Source organism: Myotis daubentonii, chromosome 20 (assembly GCF_963259705.1).
Source record: "Myotis daubentonii chromosome 20, mMyoDau2.1, whole genome shotgun sequence".
NCBI lineage: Eukaryota > Metazoa > Chordata > Mammalia > Chiroptera > Vespertilionidae > Myotis > Myotis daubentonii.
The window spans coordinates 12,807,483-12,826,594 of NC_081859.1; the positions used below are offsets into that span (position 1 = coordinate 12,807,483).

The following is a 19,112-nucleotide window of genomic DNA, read 5'->3' on the forward strand; positions in this document are numbered from 1 at the left end:
AGGAAAAAACAAATAAATGTAAGACCTAATACTTTGGATGATACAACTTGGCTATTTTTAACTGACCCAGTATTATTTGGATCGCTATATTGGATTCATCACTAGAAAACCTGTGACGGCCAATTTCCTTGCATACTGATTTAAAAACAAACACGAAAGCCTTTCCCTGATTGATACACTGCAAACGCATCGTCCTCAGGTCACGGGCTAGAAACTGAAATCTGGATTCTGCAAAGAGATTCAAGTTAAATTGGGGATCACTGCACAAACATACCTCCTAATTCACTCTCTCTTCAGGATACCAAACTATCTTTTTTTTTTTTTAAAGAAGGAGTACAAGCTTAGAACTCCTGGGACCAGCAGATCGGCTGCCTTTTAGAGCCACCTCCACGTGGCTAACTTTGAGAGGAAGCCTGCGCGCCAGGTTTCCCAGCTGCCCTCCAGCCAGGCTGTGGCTCCTGGAAGCTGGAGTACAAACATCAGAATACAGCTATCAAAGCTGTTTGTGGCAGACGCTGCTGGCTGCCTAACACGGTATTAGTTCCCAGTTCCCCTTCCCATTGCACCTCCCCTGCAAAGACTGAAGGCCAGACCCTGGCCTCCTCGCTAAGGGGACACATAACCCAGTTCCACAGGAGAGGACAGAAAAGGAGTTCTGAGCGCGCGCTGCTGAGAAAGCGGGTGCTGCCCCAGTAAAGGGGACCCTGCGGCCGACACCGGCCACCTCCCATTTGCTGGCCTTGAACGGCAATGTAATGCTCGTTAGTCCGGCCACTGAGGAAGCTCGAAGCAGCAAGTGTAAGCATGCAGAAGGCAACAAGGTGAAGGCGAAGACGCAGAATGAGAGGGCTGGCATCTTCGATGCCTTTACCCTTATCTCCCGAAGGACCAGCCACTGTCCACCTTTCCCTTCCCGACGGGAAAAAAAATTAAGCTGCTTTTGTTTGTTGCCGCTGGCTGGATTTTCTGTTATTTTTAGCAGAATGCCTGCCTTACTAATACATTTACAAACTTGTAGGGAATATGGTGTACATTTCCTCTAATTACAAAAAACAAGTTATAGTACTTGTATAAATAAAAAAAGTCATACTGATGCCAAATAAGTGACAAATTATATCCAGGAGGTCCCAAGGGTTTTCCCTTAATAGTATTTTTCTGGTTATCAAAGTAACACACTCACTTTGTAACAAAATACGGAAAAATATGTACTGAAGAAAAAAAACTCATTCCCCAGAGTTAATCACTTTTAATATTTTGGGTATATATAAAACTATGCTTTTTTATTTTTATAGATTGGGATTGTGGAGGATATACTTTATTAAGTACTATATGCACCAAGTAATAATTCGGTAACATATGAAAGGATGTAAGACTTAAAAGTACCTCTTCCACCACACACACACACACACACACACACACACACACACACTCCATTCCACTTCTCAAAAATAACCACTTTTAAAGCTTTTGGCGTTAGGACTGTGTTTCTTAATATATCATCTGACTTCTCACTATGAAGGTGAGAAACTGAGTTCCCCTTTATCCTTCTTCCCAATTTTTATTACTTTTATTTTCACTTTCAGTTTTTCTAGTGGTTGATATTATAATGTTAGAAAAATACACTTAAGCCTCTATTTCTTGACCCAGGAATTCTAGATAGAATGCCTTAGCTTTCAACTCTGCAAGATAAGGAAATTAGTGTTCTCTGTTCGTTTTTTTGGTTTTTTTTTCATTTTCTTTTTTGAAAGGAAATTAGTGTTATAGCAAATATTTTTAGTCATAAAGTTCAACCACAGGATTAAAATGTGACTGTCAGTTGGTATCATCCAATCCTGAGTGAGAAAGAAAAAAATGTGTGTACTTGTTGCTTTAACACTAATTCATTTCATTTAAGAAAAAGTGTGGAAGATGGAAGAAGTATCGTAACAAAGAAATACAGAGAACAGCTAATGAGCTTGCAAATCCTATGAGAAACTGAAATAAATTGTTACAAACACGAATTTTTAAGTTATAAAAGATGAAGCCCTGCATTCAGGCCAGACAACGGGACAGGAAAGGAACACGGATTATTACACGGTCTTCTCAAAAGAGAAGCATCCCAGTGCAAACACCAAAGGCACTGGAAGAGGTGACTGACCACGGAGCCACAGTGAGCACCAATAATCTCTGAGAAATGGAAAGCATCAGAAGGGCAGGAAGAAAAAGCAACTGAAAAGGGCAAGCATCCTTATCCTATACAATAAAGAGCTAATATGCAAATGGTCATCGCGCCCTCGCACCCTCATGCCAGGGCTGGGGGACCTGAGGCCGCGCCCCTGCCTGGCGGGGCTTGACGGGCGTGGGGCCGGCCGGGTCTGGATCTCGCGATTTTGAGGCGCACGTGGGTGGGCAGGGACTTGACTCTGGGTCCCGCAGCGTACCCCAGACTCTGACAGGAGGGAGATTTTTATATACATTTTACTGATTTTCTTTCATCTCTGACACTTCTATTATAGAGAAAGGGCAAATAACAATATTAAAATATTTCCTCTAATTTCCTTTTAATGTGCACTAATTTCATGCACTGGGCCACTAGTTGTTTTTATAGACAGAAACAATGGATGAGCCTAAATATTAAATATTAGTAAACTTGATGTCAAATTTAGCAATATTCTATAAGATTCTTGAATAATAGCAGCTATTGTTTAACTATCTAGCATGTCCCATGCACTGTGATAAGAGCTAATCAAACATTCTGATCGTTGAGTCTTACACCCATATAAAATAGACATTGTCATCTCCATTTTGTAGATGAGAAATTGAAGGCATATTAAGATTCAGTATTTTGCCCACAGTCACGAATAAATGGCAACGCTAAGACTTGAAGTTGAGGCCCATCCTCTTAACCTCTGGACAAAACTAATGGTCTCTGAGTACTTAAGTACAAGAAAAGTAGATGAATGAGAAGACTAGATTTACTAAAAGCAAGTTACAAAAACTAGTCATTGCAACAGCACACGCACGTCTCTAAGACATGTTGCAAAGTGTTTATGATGCCATTTACGTAAAATCAGAAAAAGCAAAAATATCCAAGTGTTTACACAGAACAAAGTATAAAAGGACCATTTCTTTAATTACCCCTCCTCCTGTATCCTGCCCGATTGATTTCTTGAATCCCAATCTCTTGACAAGAGGCAAATACTACTTCTGGTTTGGCAACTATCTTTCTGGTTGTGAAATATTTAAGGGAAATTTGGGTTTTGTTTGGCACATCGCACGTAACAGAGAAGGAAAGTGGGAGTGAAGGAAGCGTATGAGACTCTATGTGCTGCTTGAAGCTTTTACAAAAGGCATTTCATAGATAACAAAATTGTAGATTTTGTAGATAACTTAGATAACACAAATGTTTTGAAACCTGATGATGCTCAAAGAAAACAGGGAAAGCGTTTCTAAGGATGACCTCTATGGCCCCTTAAAAGGGAAACATTTGACGGATTAGGCTGCATAGCAACTTAAAGCTTTTTAAAAAATATTTGTATTGATTTCAGAGAGGAAGGGAGAGGGAGAGAGAGATGGAAACATCAATGACCAGAGAGAATCATTGATCGGCTGCCTCCTGCACGCCGCCCCACACTGGGGGTCGAGCCTGCATCCCGGGCATGTGCCCGTGACCGGAATCGAGCCCAGGACCCTTCAGTCCGCAGGCCGACACTCGTTCCACTGAGCCCAACCAGCTAGGACACAACTTAAAGCGTTCACATGACAAAACATACATACCATAAATTTCAAAGGTACATTCAAGCCAGGAGAAATATGTGCACCGACAACAAAAAATTAATAAAACAATGGTACTGGAAATACACACACAGCTCTTACAGATAAATAAGAACATGTAAAATTTATAAACCTGACAAAAGACATAAGCCTCCTATATAAAAACTGAGTAAGGACAAAAGCAAGCAATTCATTCGATTTTAAAAAATGGCTTAAAAGCATGAATACGAAGTTAAACCTCAGTAACAGAGATACGTGAAAGAAAACAGCAAAATAATGGCCCAAACTAACAAGACTAACACCCAGTGATGGCTGTGGTGTGATAGAGCAGAAACTAGCTACAAAGGCGTTTAAGAATGTCAACTGGCAGCACTGGGACCACAAACTGGAACCTGCAAGGGACCCATTAGGTGAGCCTGGAGGAGGGACCGCCCCTTCGACGGCAGGGACCCGTGGGAGCTGACAGCTACACTCTTCTGGCAGCGCTGTGCTCACTGCGGGCATCACATTCTGAGAGAAATGTCGACAAACTGAGATGTTTACACCACAGGGCACCAAGATTATGTGTCAGAAGGCTGGACACCATGTCATACAATGAACAAATTAAGAAAAGAGAATATTTTGCTTAAAAGAAGGAGTTGAAGGGCAGACATCAGAGCAATCATGTTTTCATTATTATTAAAATGGTTGTTCTTTCTTTTTCTTTAAATATACTTTTATTGATTTCAGAGAGGAAGGGAGAGGGAGTGATAGAAATATCAATAATGAAAGAGGATCACTGATTGACTGCTTCCAGCATGCCCCCGACTGGGGATCGAGCCCATAACCCAGGCATGCGCCCTTGATCGGAATCGAACCCGGGACCCTACAGTCCGAAGGCGGATGCTCTATCCACTGAGCCAAACTGGCTAGGGCACAGCAATCTTGAAATACCTGAAAACCTATATGACATGGAAAACTATTGGTTTACATTGCGCCTCACTGCCCTTACCAAAACCCTGTCCTAGATGTAGGCCACTTCCGGAACTGTGTTCCCGGCCTTGCCTCTGCTGCCCCAATTCTAGTTCCTTGCCCTGAAATCTGTGATACAGTGCTGTTTGAACTTCTAGAACTTTCTTCCTCCCCCTCATTCATTCACTGAAGACTGATTAAGAGCATACTACATTCAAGGTACTGGTAGACCCATGGGGGAAAGGAATGCAGTTGTAATAGACACGGTTCCTGCCCTTGGGGAGTTTATAAGGGAGAAGCAGAAAAAATGGATCTATTTAACAACCAGTCAATCTGAAGCCACAAGGAAGCAAAGGCATGGAAGTGAGGTCATATTCTAGGCAAGAGAAATCATTCTAACTCTGAGACTATGATTAAAAAAAAAAAATGCTGAGAGGACATTGGAACCTGGCCTTGAAGGACATACAAGATTTTCATTGACAAAGGCAAAGGAAAAAATATATGCCAAGCCATAAAACTGGCGTAAGCAAAAGCATACATAGAAGAAGATACAGTGGTAGATGCATGATTATCACATGAGCACGAAACAAATTCACAATCATAGTTGGAGATTTTACACCTCTCAGTAACTGATAGAACTAAAAGCAAAAACAGTAAAGATATGGAAGAGATGATGCGCTACTAACCATCTTAACCAGTTAACTGCCACAATATTTTGAATTTAATTAAAAACGGCCCGCCGCTTGCATCTCTAGACGCTGATAGCGTACAAATGGTTAACCACACATTTATAAAACTACACCCACAACAGCTTAAAATCAAGGTGATCAAATGGTGGACCATTAAAAGATATCACAAAAAATTTCAGAGTATCTTCTGTAATTACAATCTAATGTAATATAGACATCAATAACACTAAGATATCTAAAAACCCTTATATATTTTGAAATTAAACAATACTCTTCTAAATAACTCAAGGTTCAAAGGAATCACAAGGCAAGTTAGGAAACATTTACACTCAGTGACAATGAAAACACAATATTATCAAAACTTGTGAGGCACAGTTAAGCAGTGAAGTAAGGTAAATCCACAGCTTTAAATTCTTATACTTATTTAAAAGAAAAAGGTAATATTTCATCTTAAGAAGCCATAAAAAGACAAGCAAATTAAAATAATTAAGAGCACATGCAGTAAAACAGAAAACAAAGGACAAAGAAAATAAACAAAGCAAAAATGTGGTTCTTTGAAAGAATAAAAGGTATAAACACCTTGCCAGATGGATCAAAGAAAAACAGAGAACAGAGTTTACCAATATGAGAATTTAATAAGGGGATTATCATTATAGATCCTGCAGATATTAAGAACAACCTTATGTCTAACAAATCAAAAACTGGAATGAAACGGACAAATTCCTTAAAAAACACAACTTAGCCAAACCAACCCAAGATGAAACAGAAAATCTGGATAGCCCTGTAGCTATTAAAGAAATTGAATTACTTATCAAAATTCTCCAACCCCGCTGGCTTCACTGATGCATTTTATCAAACATGTAAGGAGGAAATAAAACCCACCTTATGCAAATTCCTTCAAAAAGTGAGGAGGAGGGAATACTTCCTATTACCATCTATTTTATGAGTCTAGCATAACCCTCATAGCAAAACCTGAAATGAAAATGACAGATCAATATTCTGGTAAATGCAAAAAAAAAAAAAAAAGGATCCTTCACAAAATATTAGTAAATCAAAACTGGTACTATATAAATCCCATCATGACCAAATGGGATTTATTCCAGCAATGAAACTAAGACACTACATTAACAGAATGCAAAAACGGAAGTCAAATGGTCATGTCAACAGATATGGAAAATCTTTTGAAAAAATTGAACACTCATTCATTAAAAAAACACACACACACACAAAACCTCTCAGCAAACTAGGACAGGAAAGGAACTTTCTCGACCCGATAAAGGGCAGCCATGGAAAACCTACAGCTAATACGACACTTAGCGTAGAGTAAACGCTTTCCCAATAAGATGAGAAATAAGGCCAAAATGTTGACTTGCATAATTTTACTCAACATTGTACTCGAGGTGCTAACCAGGCAGTAAACCAGACAAATTAATTAAAAGCCCAAGGACTGGAGAGGAAGGAGTGGAACTGAGGCTCTTTGCAGATGACTTGACCATCTGCACAGAAAAGCTTCAAAGTAACTTTAATAAGAATTGGGCCAGCCCTAACCGGTTTGGCTCAGTGGATAGAGCATTGGGCATGAAGACTCAAGGGTCCCAGGTTCGATTCCAGCCAAGGGCATGTACCTTGGATGCAGGCACATCCCCAGGAAGGGGTGTGCAGGAGGCAGCTGATCGATGTTTCTCTCTCATCATGTTTCTAACTCTCTATCCCTCTCCCTTCCTCTCTGTAAAAAATCAATAAAATGTACTTTAAAAAAAAAAAAAAAAAGAAATGGGCAAGGTTGCAGGATACAGCCAAAGCACAAAACTCAACTGCTGACTGGGAAGGGTGTGTGGGTGGGCGTGTGGGTGTGTCTAGCAGCAACTGTGCAATTCTGTAACTCTGGAATGCAATGAAAGCTATCATCTGACTGTTCTCTGCATTTGGCTTACTTCGTTAAAACAAATTAATTGAAAGTATAAGAAAAACAAATTTCACAATGTAAATACATCAAATCTCAGAGTTTTAAATGTCATTACCACCAACAAAGTTAATTTTTCTACGTTTCTTCTCCACTTACAACATCAGTAGCCAAAGGGAGCCCTAGCCGGTTTGGCTCAGTGGATAGAGCGTTGGCCTGTGGACTGAAGGGTCCCGGGTTCGAGTCCGGTCAAGGGCACCGTACCTCTATCCCTGGCCCTGGTCAGGGCACATGTGGGAGGCAACCGATCCATGTGTCTTTCTCACATTGCTGTGTCTCTCTGTCTCTCCCCCTCCCTGCCACTCTCCCTAAAAATCAATGCAAAAATATCCTCCGGTGAGGGTTAAAAAAAAAAAGCCAAAGTGAGCTTCTCTAATGTGTCACGTGGTTATACGGTCACTACCACAGCTCTACTCTCTATGGAAAACGCTTGCAGCTGAGTAGTAAACAGGAAATCATATGGTCATTTTCTTTTTCCTTAATCACTTCATAATTTGTTTCAAAAGTCACTTTGTGAAGAAGACAAGAACAAAAGGCACACAAGTACCTGCAAAGCGAAGGAGAAGGAAAGGCCCTTGGACATGGATGGCCCCCAGAATTGTGCATTTTCTCTTCTGTAACAACTTGTAATTGACTACATCACAGCAATCCCTCATTCAAACATAAGCTCAGCTATTTACGTCACTCAAGTATGTCTTGCATAGAGGGATTAAGCTACTTTGTAAGACAACGGACTTACAAAGTTTGAGCCTGGAATGACCAAATACTAATATTCTAGTGCATCTAACAAAGCATTTCACAAAATATAAGACAAATATAGTTCCAAGGACAATTTACAGATATGGGAAATCACAAGTACCAACCAGACACACTAAGGGGAAAAGGTATTTGAAAGCACAAGCTGGTTCTATGCACAGAATACAACACGAAAATTCAAGCTGTTAGATATCAATACAAGAAAAACGTAAGAAATTAACTTACACTTGCATGCACCCAGCATTTTCATCAATCAAAACGTTTCTAATGATAAAACCACCTTTCAATTGGCACCAACTTCAAAACAGTACGATTAGGAGTTGACTAGAAATACATAACTGATTTTAATTTGTTACCAAGGAGCTGGCTGACCATACTTATAAGAGATTACATACTTCGGATTTTAAGAAATAACACTACTAAGCAAACACAATTTTGTAAATTACAATAAGCCCTCGATCAATATTACTGCGATCTACTTAATTCTGCAACTCAGACCTTTTAAGCTGGTTGAACTTTATTAATGCAGTAAGTTTCTTCACAGCAAATACTGCCACTGGCTCTACCGCAACAAAATAAGAAAGCAAATTTGACGTCGAGGTTAGAGATATGGAGTCACCTGGAGTATACCTCCTGGGCTGGTCTCAGAAGGAGATCATTTCACACGTGCTCAATCTGTACACAGATGGGCGCTATGTGCAGCCAACTGTGGGGGGGCTCTGCCTGGACCCCCCAGGAGAAAGCTGCAGGCAACCCCTGACTCCCTGTTTGCTACATTACATTTGTTTTACCGTCATCTTTAGCATCAACAATACTATGTGAATGTGTTATCTCCATTAATGATACCGCTTTGCAATTGCTCCAGAAAAGTACAGAAAGGAAGGTTTCCTTGCTCTATGCCACTCATAAAGTATTTGTGCGACACAACATCAATAATTATCCTTTTACATTTTTTTTTCATTTTCCTGGAAGGTATTTACTGAAGAACAACTTAAAAAAAAAAGTAAAAGTAAAATGAGATTCTATCTGAACAGAAGCTAACAAGAACTGATTCAGCAATACTGGTTTGAGGAAAAGGGCTGGCGTTGAAAATAACAGCTACATCCTAACTTTTTTATATAAATACCCTTTATTAATAGTTTACGAGTTTAAAAAAAAAACACTCCCCTGCAAGCATGATCTCGTAATGTTTAAAACCACATGGTGAGGTAAGGAAGGCAGATATTATCATATTTTTTCTTGAGGGAGTACACCCCAAAGTTCAGGTGATAACCATCTGCCCGGGGTGTTTACAATAATACTGCTCTTCTGGAAGAAATCCTCTGAACCAAAATATAGCCAAACACCAACAGATTATATAGTGAAATTTACACAAAATTATTATTAAAATTATAGTGAAATTTCTAAAGGAATAAAATAAGAATGGTGGAGGGAAAAATGGCCCAATTTGGTTTCCCTTAACATTTCAACTGGTGCTTTCAGGAGTACAATGAAACACTACCATACAAGCTTCTTTCAGGGAATCTGACTTGTTGTAAGTACAGGAGAAACACATAAATTATAAAAATAGACAGAGGACGTTACTAGCAATCCCAGTCTTTCATTCACAAATATACCCAGATAAACAGGGATCACGAGATACCTAAAAAAAACTACCACTACTGAAAAAACACCCCACAACAAAATAAGCAAATTGAAGGAATTATTCAAAGAGGAGAATAAGCTTCAAAATAAAATGTATTTAGTGTCCTAAGAATAAGATACTAATGTTAAGTAAAATAAGAGCAGATGGTCATAACCTATAAAGAAAGAAGTCCTGGGAATATAAATAACTGACATATAAAATTCAATGAAGGGCTAGAATAAAAGGTCAAGGAACAAAGAGAAAAAAAAAACAGACGCATGGCAAAATGAAAGAAAAAATTTAAAATAGTGCATTGCTAGAGAAGCTGTAAGAGAAATTAAAAAACAAAAAACTTAAAAGAATACAGAGAACACAGAAGGGAAAAATAATAGTAAAAGAAATCTAGGAAGATTTCCCAAAACTGAAGAAAGACATAAAAGTCTGCATTTTCAAAGGGTCCACCGTTTGAATGAATTACAGAATGAGCAAACAAGGACTATAGCTCACCCTCCTTCAATTTCATAATCCCACGGGTACAGAGGCCCCGACACAAAAAGCTTCCAGAGAACAAAGCAGGTTACCTACAAAAAATTCTTCGTGTTAGTGGCAAGCCTCTTACCAGTAAACTGGTTACTGAAATGTAATGGAATTCAACCTTCAAAATTCTGAAGGAAAACTATTTGAAGCCTGAATTCTATACCCAGCCAAGGTATGTACCAGGTGTGAACGTCAAAAGGACATTTTCAAACACAGTGTGGACAAGCGCGCGCACACACACGCACACACACACACACACCCTTTCTGAGAAAATTACTTCAGGAAGTGCTCTAGAAAACTGCAAAATAAATCATACCCATATAAAAAGGCAATTCATATTAGAACTTCAACAAATAGTATGATTTCAAAACTGGAAAACCAAGTGATATTATAAAGGCATATACAGGCTTATACCAATAGGGGGGAAATGTGGCAATTAGGAAATCCAGGAAAAAGACAGTTCTACCCAAACTAGAAGCCAAACTAAAGTATGACGTGAACTTGAGTAGCAACAGCGTGTAAGAAACTCATCTGCTCTCCCATCACATGCATCTTACTACTTTGTTTACAGTTAATATTGTTTACATCGCATACTAGTGATGACTGCTTTTTGGAATCAAGTATAACTATTAAACCTTGATGATATAAAATAAATGTTACAGTTAACAAATTGGAGAAGAAATGTGAGGAATTCAAGGGAAAGACTGTAAGGGGTACTAATTTTTATTAACTCATGAAGTGGCAAGATTATGTCTAAATAATTTATAGAATGATGCAAAAAGTTTAACTATAAATGCCCCCCAAAAAAGAAAAAAAATGAAGAGAATAAGTATTAAAAGTAAAACTGCTCATTTTTTCCACAATAGGGATATACTAGATTACTTAAGATTCATCAAAAATAAAGTTTAGCATATTATACATAAAATTGGGGTAATCAGCAGAATTAAAAAGAGAAAAGGTCTGCCCGGCCAGCGTGGCTCAGGGATTGAGCACTGACCTATGAACCAGGAGGTCACGGTTCGATTCCCAGACAGGACACATGCCCGGGTTGTGGGCTCGATCCCCAGCGTGGGGCGTGCAGGAGGAAGCCAATCAATGATTCTCTCTTATCAAGGATGTTTCTATCTGTTTCTCCCTCTCCTTTCCTCTCTGAAATAAATAAAAATACATTTTTAAAAAACTAGAAAAGGTCTAAAATGGTTATCTCTGAGGATAGGAACTAGTTGGAAGAGGTAGAGGGTAGAAAGAGTTTTACTTTGCATTTTATACCTTTGTGTATTATTCAGTCTTATGTTTATTAGACTATTACTTCCCAAAATTAATGCACGCACACACGCACACACATGCATACACGCGCACACACACACACACAAGCACATGCACACACAAATCACTAGAATTCTCGTTCCCTAACCAATGCAGGAAAAACACCGAGAAATTCTATTTTATTTTTTTTTCCTTTTTCTATATTCCATGTACTACACACCAACCTTCTATAATGGTATTTCAGAGGAGACACAATTAATTAAACAGACTCAACAAGCACTCTAAACCCTTGATAAAAGGTGGCGATAGCAACAGCTTACACTTATGTTAAAATTGCCAAAGCTCACTCACATCCATGATCTTATTTAAAAATACCTTCCTTCATACAGCAGAGAACTCTGAAAAAGCTTTCCAAATCTCTAAAATGAGAATAACATAAAAGGTATTAAACTGAACACAAATAGTCCGCCGCTTTGAAAACAGTTTGGCCGTTTTGATGAAGTTAAATATAAACTTACCATAGGTCCCAGCAATCTCATTCCCAGGTTATAGCCCCCCAAAAATACATCACACAAACACATGCACCCACATGGTCACAGCACCTTTACTCATAATAGCCCCAAACGAGAGCAGCCCGAATGCCCAGCAACTGGCAAGCACAAACTGTGGATGGAATAGTACTCAACAATGAAAAGGAACAGACTAATAAAAACACACTATATAAATGAATCCCACAGGCTCAGGCAGCACACTTCTCAAACCCTGCTCTCACCCCATTATCCTCCCGTGTTTGTATTTTCATTCCTTTGCTCAAGGGCCAGAGACCTCAAGTTTTATCCTTGGGGTCTCAGCCCCATCCCCTTTTTACACACCCATCACCACGGTCACCACAGTAACCGCTTCATTGCCATGGTTACATACTCACTGCATGGCTCCCTAGCTCAGGGTATGTGCCATCACTCTGCAGCCCAGGCCCTCAGGGACCTCACGCTGGGGAAAGGGTCCGAACACCTCCTCCCCGAGCCCGTCTCCAGGCCCTGATGCACAGCCTGGCCCCTGGCCAGCCCTCTCCCTACCACATGCTTACAGCCAGAGGGGGTGAAGGCAGGGTATCTAGGTCCTCCAAGGAGGAGGAGAAAGCCAGAAGGGCCTTCCTCGGGGTACGGGGAGCACAGAGAAGGGAGGGCCCTGCGGCCCAGCCTCCGAGGGTGATGAACAGGGAGCAGAGGACGAGGCCTCCACAGCCTGGCCATAGTCTTTCTGCCTTAACACACAGCCCACCTCCCTGCCCCCTCCGGCCCTGGGCTGTGGGTGCGGGGTCCAGGCTGGGTGACTTTCAGTATTTGTAAGCATCTCAGCAGAACAATAAAGCATTTGGATGTGAGAAAAAAAAAGTATTATGCAATGTGAAAGGTGAAAGTAGTCAAACTCAAAGGACTGCATGGCGTATGATTCTAATCATATGAAATTGCAAAATTATAGGCACAGCAGAGCAGTGGTTACCAAGGGAAGGCAGGAACTTTTCTGGGTGATAGAAATGTTCTATGTCATGGTTATAGTGTTTGTTACACTCCTTTAAAAGTTTAGCAAAATTCATGAAGGGCACACTTAAAATTGGTATATTTTACTGTATGTAAATAACTCAATAAAGCTGATTTTCAAAAGCTCAAAAACACATAATCACATTTAACTATTGTCAACAGCTTTCAGCATAGGTATGAACCACAGACCCTAAAAGAATATGAAAAATCACACCTTAAAAGGCGATGTTTAACCAGAAAATGACACCAATAACTTAAAAGTCCTGAGAATGAAAGAGGCCGCATCCTACTCCATTTGGCCACGTGGATAAGCAGTGGTTGCCTAGCAACTAGCCCAAACTCTAGAATTCTAATAAACACATTGACCACATTAGCAGGTGACCTCATAGTGGATAAAATGTTTTACACTGAAGAGTGCTTCCTTTAATATTAAAAAGCATAATAGTGCATTTGAATTATTTATCTAAAGTGAGAGTAAACAAGAAATACTAAAAAATCATGAAAAACAAAACATAAAATTAAACATAAACACACACAACACACTCTTTCCTCATGTGGTCTTTTCATCAGGACTTTACTTACCTTCTCATGAGATTGTGAATCCAAGAGTTTGTGGGTGAACCCTCCCCCCCACTTTACTGCTTTAATCCCTTCCCCTACCACCACCCAAATTGGCTTAATATAACTGAATAATTTGATTTATGTTTACATGTCTTAAAATGCATACAAGTTAGACACTTTTTTGATATGAAATCATTCTAAAGATTTCTCTCTGTATTTGTAGAGTCCAGCAGGCAACACAGAAAACACAACACCGATTTTCTGTAACATACATGCACACAACATACCAGAAAGCCAAACTTGATTATAAATTATCAAAATCAAGAATTACAGTCCGGCTGGCATGGCTCAGTGGTTGAGCATCGATCTATGAACCGGGAGGTCCAGGTTCGATTTCCAGGTTGTGGGCTGGATCCCCAGTGTGGGGCGTGCAAGAGGCAGCCGATCAATGATTCTCTCTCATCATTGATGTTCCTCTCTCTCTCTCTCTCTCTCTCTCTCTCTCTCTCTCTCTCTCTTCTTTCCCTTCTTCTCTGAAATTAATAAGTATATATATATATATATATTTTTTAAAAAGAATTATAAAGAACCCTTGAATAATAAGCAAATTCCTAACACATATGCTAAATATCATTTCTCTCTTACTGGACATAGTACATCACAGTTTACTCTGTTAACAGCACCAGAAAAAAAAAATCAACTTCCAAGACACCACTAAGGGTCAGCACACTTACCAACCACATGGCTTTGGTTTTGTTGAACACTTACCCCTCTTCTGAACCCAACCTTCTTTCACAATGGTCACATCGCTCATGGTGGCTCCCCGCTAGCCCCCAACGTGGAGAAATGGGAGTTTGTGATATCAGCTTTGGGGTTTTTATCTGCTGCTGCTGCCCTTCCCACTCTCTAGTGATGACTCAGCCTGGAAGGAAGTATTGAAGAAAGAATGTCTTTTTTTTTCCATTCTTGGAGATCACACAGCAATAACAAACAACTAATTCTTTGTCGATGTCTTCAATGGGCCTGACCTTACATAAAAGCCCAGCTCTTCCAACTGGGGGACTTATTTATTAAATGGTTGTATAATGAACACACTTCCCTGGTCTTGTGACAGATTTCAAATGATAATGAAACTTTTAACCTAAGAGGCTGCAATAAAAAAAATAAAAAAAAAAGTCTTTAAGAAAACCAGTCACACCTACACAAAGAATACAGAAAATGTGTTTGGTGATGTGTGTTTGAGGCGAAAGGAAAGAGAATGAAAGTTACGTGGACTAAAAGTACATCTTCCATCTATGTCTAATGTCAAAATCTCTATAAATTTAAACACAGTTATGGGGAAGCAATTGTGCGTGTTTTTAATTGCTGCGTTTTATGTAAAATGCCATGTGCTAAGAAACCAACACTGATGTATGCTTCGTCTGCTTGGTTCCAAGAAATATTTTAGGCTGATTGCAATAAGTAAAATATTATAAATAATGCAAAATCAATTACTTTTAAAGTAGACAAAGTAAAACAGAGAACATGAAAATATAAAAAAACTATGGAGTATTCAAGATGTGTCAGCAACTCGTATAGGCGCTTCAACCTATTAGTCATAGGTAATCTTCACAACAACCTTCGTAGGGTATACTATTAACTCCATTTCACAGATGGGGAAACTGAGGTTCATAGAGATTAAACAGCTTGCCCGGTTTGAACACAAAATGACGGAGCCAAGCTGTCTGACCCCACGGCCTGCATTCTTAACTCCAAAACGATGTTACCTTAAATCAGTGATTTTCAACTAGGATTTTTAAAACATGCAAAAATACCCACACAATATACAGATGAAGTATTATAGAATTGTATACCTGAAACCTATATCATTCTATTAACCAATGTTACCTCAATAAATTTAATTAAAACAAAACATGCAATACCTGACTATTTTAGTCAAGAGCACTGATCTTTTTTTCCCTTAGATTATCAAATAAAAAAATGCCAGCATCCCTGGTCAGTTTGGCTCAGTGGATAGAGTGTTGGCCCCCTGAGGGGTCCCGGGTTCGATTCCGGTCAAGGGCAAGTACCTGGGTTGCAGGCTCAATCCCTGACCCTTGTTGGAGCACGTGTGGGAGGCAAACAATCAATGTCTCTCTCTCACATCAATGATTCTCTCTCTGTCTCTCCCCCTCCCTTAAAACTAAAAATAATAATATTAATAATAATCGCCAGTACAATAGGTGTCCAGTGTGAAGGAAAATCAGACCGCAGAATTCTAGTAATTAGTTTATAGGTGCCATGAAATGAAAAAGGTTGGAAATCGCTGCCTCCAATAAAGATAAAAGGAAGCCGGAGTAAAAGGCTGTGCATCTGTGAAGATGGGCCATGCATTTAGCATGAGCTTTCAGGAAGCAATGCAAATAAGGAAACATTATAGGTTTCAATAGTTACAGCACCCACAAGTATTAAAAAAAAAAAAAAAAAAAAAAGTTGCTCACAAGGAATATAATTCTTCCTGCAACAAAAGTCTGAAATTTTTATCATGGGTCTTTACAAGACACCTCCTAGTGCAGCGGTTCTCAACCTGTGGGTCGCGGCCCCTTTGGGGGTCGAACGACCCTTTCACAGGGGTCGCCTAAGACCATCGGAAAACACAAATATAATTACATATTGTTTTTGTGATTAATCACTATGCTTTCATTATGTTCAATTTGCAACAATGAAAATACATCCTGCCTATCAGGTATTTACATGACGATTCATCACAGTAGCAACATGACAGTGATGGGGTAGCCACGGGAATAATGTTATGGTTGGGGGTCCCCACCACATGAGGAGCTGTATTAAAGGGTGGGGGCATCAGGAAGGTTGAGAACCGCTGTTCTAGTGTAAAAAAACAACAACAAGGTCCTCAAAATATCCTCCCATGTAAATAGGACTGGGCTTCACAGGGGGATTTCTGATTGTCCCTCTCACCCTAAAAAGGGAAATACCGAGATAAAACTGAGTGAAAGCGTTTCCCAGGAAAGCACCAGAAACATGGCCCAGGGGCAGGAGCGTCCATTTCAGATCGCCAGGAAACGGACGGACGGACGGACGGACTCCGTCAGCGCTGTTTTCTCAAGCTGGGTTTTGATCAGGAGGCCTGCGGGCCAGCAAAGGAGAGCCGGCTAGGCTAGTCCTGGACTGGTTACAGTTCTTCTCCTGATGCGGGCGAAGGGCCGGCCTCCTCACTGCGCCGTCAGGAATCCAGACTAAAGACCCCACAACGTCCGCGTAGCTGAAGGGAAGACCACGGCCATCATGGCCATCCAGTGCCCTGGGGCTGCGACGGGCCCCCAGGCAGGGCCAAGCCTGTCCTCAAAACATCAGGCTCTCCTACTGAAGAGGGTCCAAAGGGATATAAAAAGAAATTCTGGCCGAAACCGGTTTGGCTCAGTGGACAGACCGTCGGCCTGCGGACTGAAGCGTCCCGGGTTCGATTCCGGTCAAGGGCATGTACCTGGGTTGCGGGCACATCCCCAGTAGGGAGTGTGCAGGACGCAGCTGATCGATGTTTCTCTCTCATCGATGTTTCTAACTCTCTATCCCTCTCCCTTCCTCTCTGTAAAATATCAATAAAAATATATTTTAAAAAATAAATAAATAAATAAAAAGAAATTCTGGAAAAATTTTTTTTTAAAAAAAAGATGGAAAAAGAAAAATTCTTTGGTCCAGTAAGTTGGGAAACTTCTACAAACCACGTCTTTCTCTTGAAACACGACGATAAACATACTAAGCATCTCAGCAAATCCTAAATGTATCCGCACACACAGGGCTCTTATTTTTTATTTTTTTTTTTAGTAGCGTGTATTGATATCCAGAGGAGCGCACGTTGGGAAATGTCACAGGATGTGGCCACATAATTCAAGGCAAGACTCATTGCACCATTAAAAGCAGGCAACAAACAAAGAAACCACAGAACCCTTCAGACAAGAATCCAAAGATCATTTTTAAATTTCGCTTATGAAACTGCCTGAAGACCTCACCGCGGCCCGCTGGCTGGATCATTAAAAGGGTTATTAACTCCTGACATAAATGATTAGAGGGAGTTAAGTGCTGGGAACACTGGTACAAAATGATGTCTTTGGAGGGGCTGCCCTGTCCGCCTTCGCTTTGCTTCTACCATAGCAAGGGGCCTCACACCTATTGCAGCGGTTCTCAACCTGTGGGTCGCGAACAATGAAAATACATCCTGCCTATCAGATATTTACATGACGATTCATAACAGCAGCAACATCACAGTTATGAAGTAGCAACGAAAATAATTTTATGGCTGGGGCTCACCACCACATAAGGAGCTGTATTTAAGGGTCGCGGCATTAGGAAGGTTGAGAACCACTGCAGCAATTCTTCGCTTCTGACTATAAAATTACCTAACAGGGGTAAAAGGAAACTCCTATCTGAATATTCTTAGGATTAGAAATGGAAGAGGTCAGGGATCGACGCTTAGTAATAACCAAAAGTAATACATATCCAATACATGTATGTAAAGTGTGTACTTTCCTATTTAAATAATTGCCAAACCTCTATTTAAAAAAAAACAAAACACTAGAAAAACAAAAGTATTGTCAAAATTGATTTTATTTTTTTTAAGTGGACATTTCATTATAAGGATCTTAAAGCTGGAAGCGACCTTCGGTTCACAGTAGAGGGAAGGGTGGAGCCAGATGAAGAGACTGGGCCAGGGTCAGGGGGCTCCCCTATGGGGTCCCCACACAGAGAACCAGGCGCATGCTCTTGCCACCAGCGCTCCTCTTCACTATAAAACAAGAGGCAGTATGCATGCACACAAGCATAACCAACGGACAGAAGACACTGGGGGGTAGGGGAGGCCAGGGGATTGTCAAGGGCGGGGAAAAAAAGGAGACATATGTAATACTCTTTGTCATACTTTAAGCAATGAAACAATTAAAAGAATAAAATAAATAAAACAAGAGGCAGAAATAGCCACATCAACCCAAAGTCAATGAATTTTATTTCATACAGGAACAGTTTCAAAAACTAGTGTTTTAGATAAAAACTGTTCACAGGCGCTCATCTATTTAAACTGTTAAAATGTGTGTTAAATCAATCGGATAGAATTTACCATCTTGGGGAGGGGCAGTGGCCCCACACATTATAGAGATGGCTTTCTGCACTGGCTCCTTAAATTGTGAACGGATTCTACCCCTAATCGTAATTTTCAGCTTGAAAAATTGCTCCCGAGTCTCTACTCACTGAAATGACACATTCTTTGAACATAAGTGCTTGTTTGTATATAAAAACAATGCTATTAACTCATGAGCAGCAAACTCTGCTCGTTAATTTTCCTGCAATGACAACACTCCTGTACCTCGTCACCTACACTCTCCCCCTCAGTCTATTAAAAATACTAACCTGCAGCTCTAGCTGGATTGGCTCAGTGGATAGAGGGTCGGCCCTCGGACTGAAGGGTCTCGGGTTCGATT

General features: G+C 40.2%; 1 protein-coding gene across 3 annotated transcripts in view; it reads right to left on the reverse strand.

The window, feature by feature from the left end:
- AKT3 (AKT serine/threonine kinase 3) overlaps nucleotides 1-19,112 on the reverse strand; it is a 210,059-nt gene that overhangs the window by 182,635 nt on the left and 8,312 nt on the right. For all 3 annotated transcript variants that reach the window (XM_059677347.1, XM_059677346.1, XM_059677345.1), the window contains one exon: nucleotides 14,410-14,563. In XM_059677347.1, coding sequence (XP_059533330.1) covers nucleotides 14,410-14,455 — 46 coding nt within the window. In that variant the 5' untranslated portion in view covers nucleotides 14,456-14,563. The remainder of the gene's footprint in view (nucleotides 1-14,409; nucleotides 14,564-19,112) is intronic.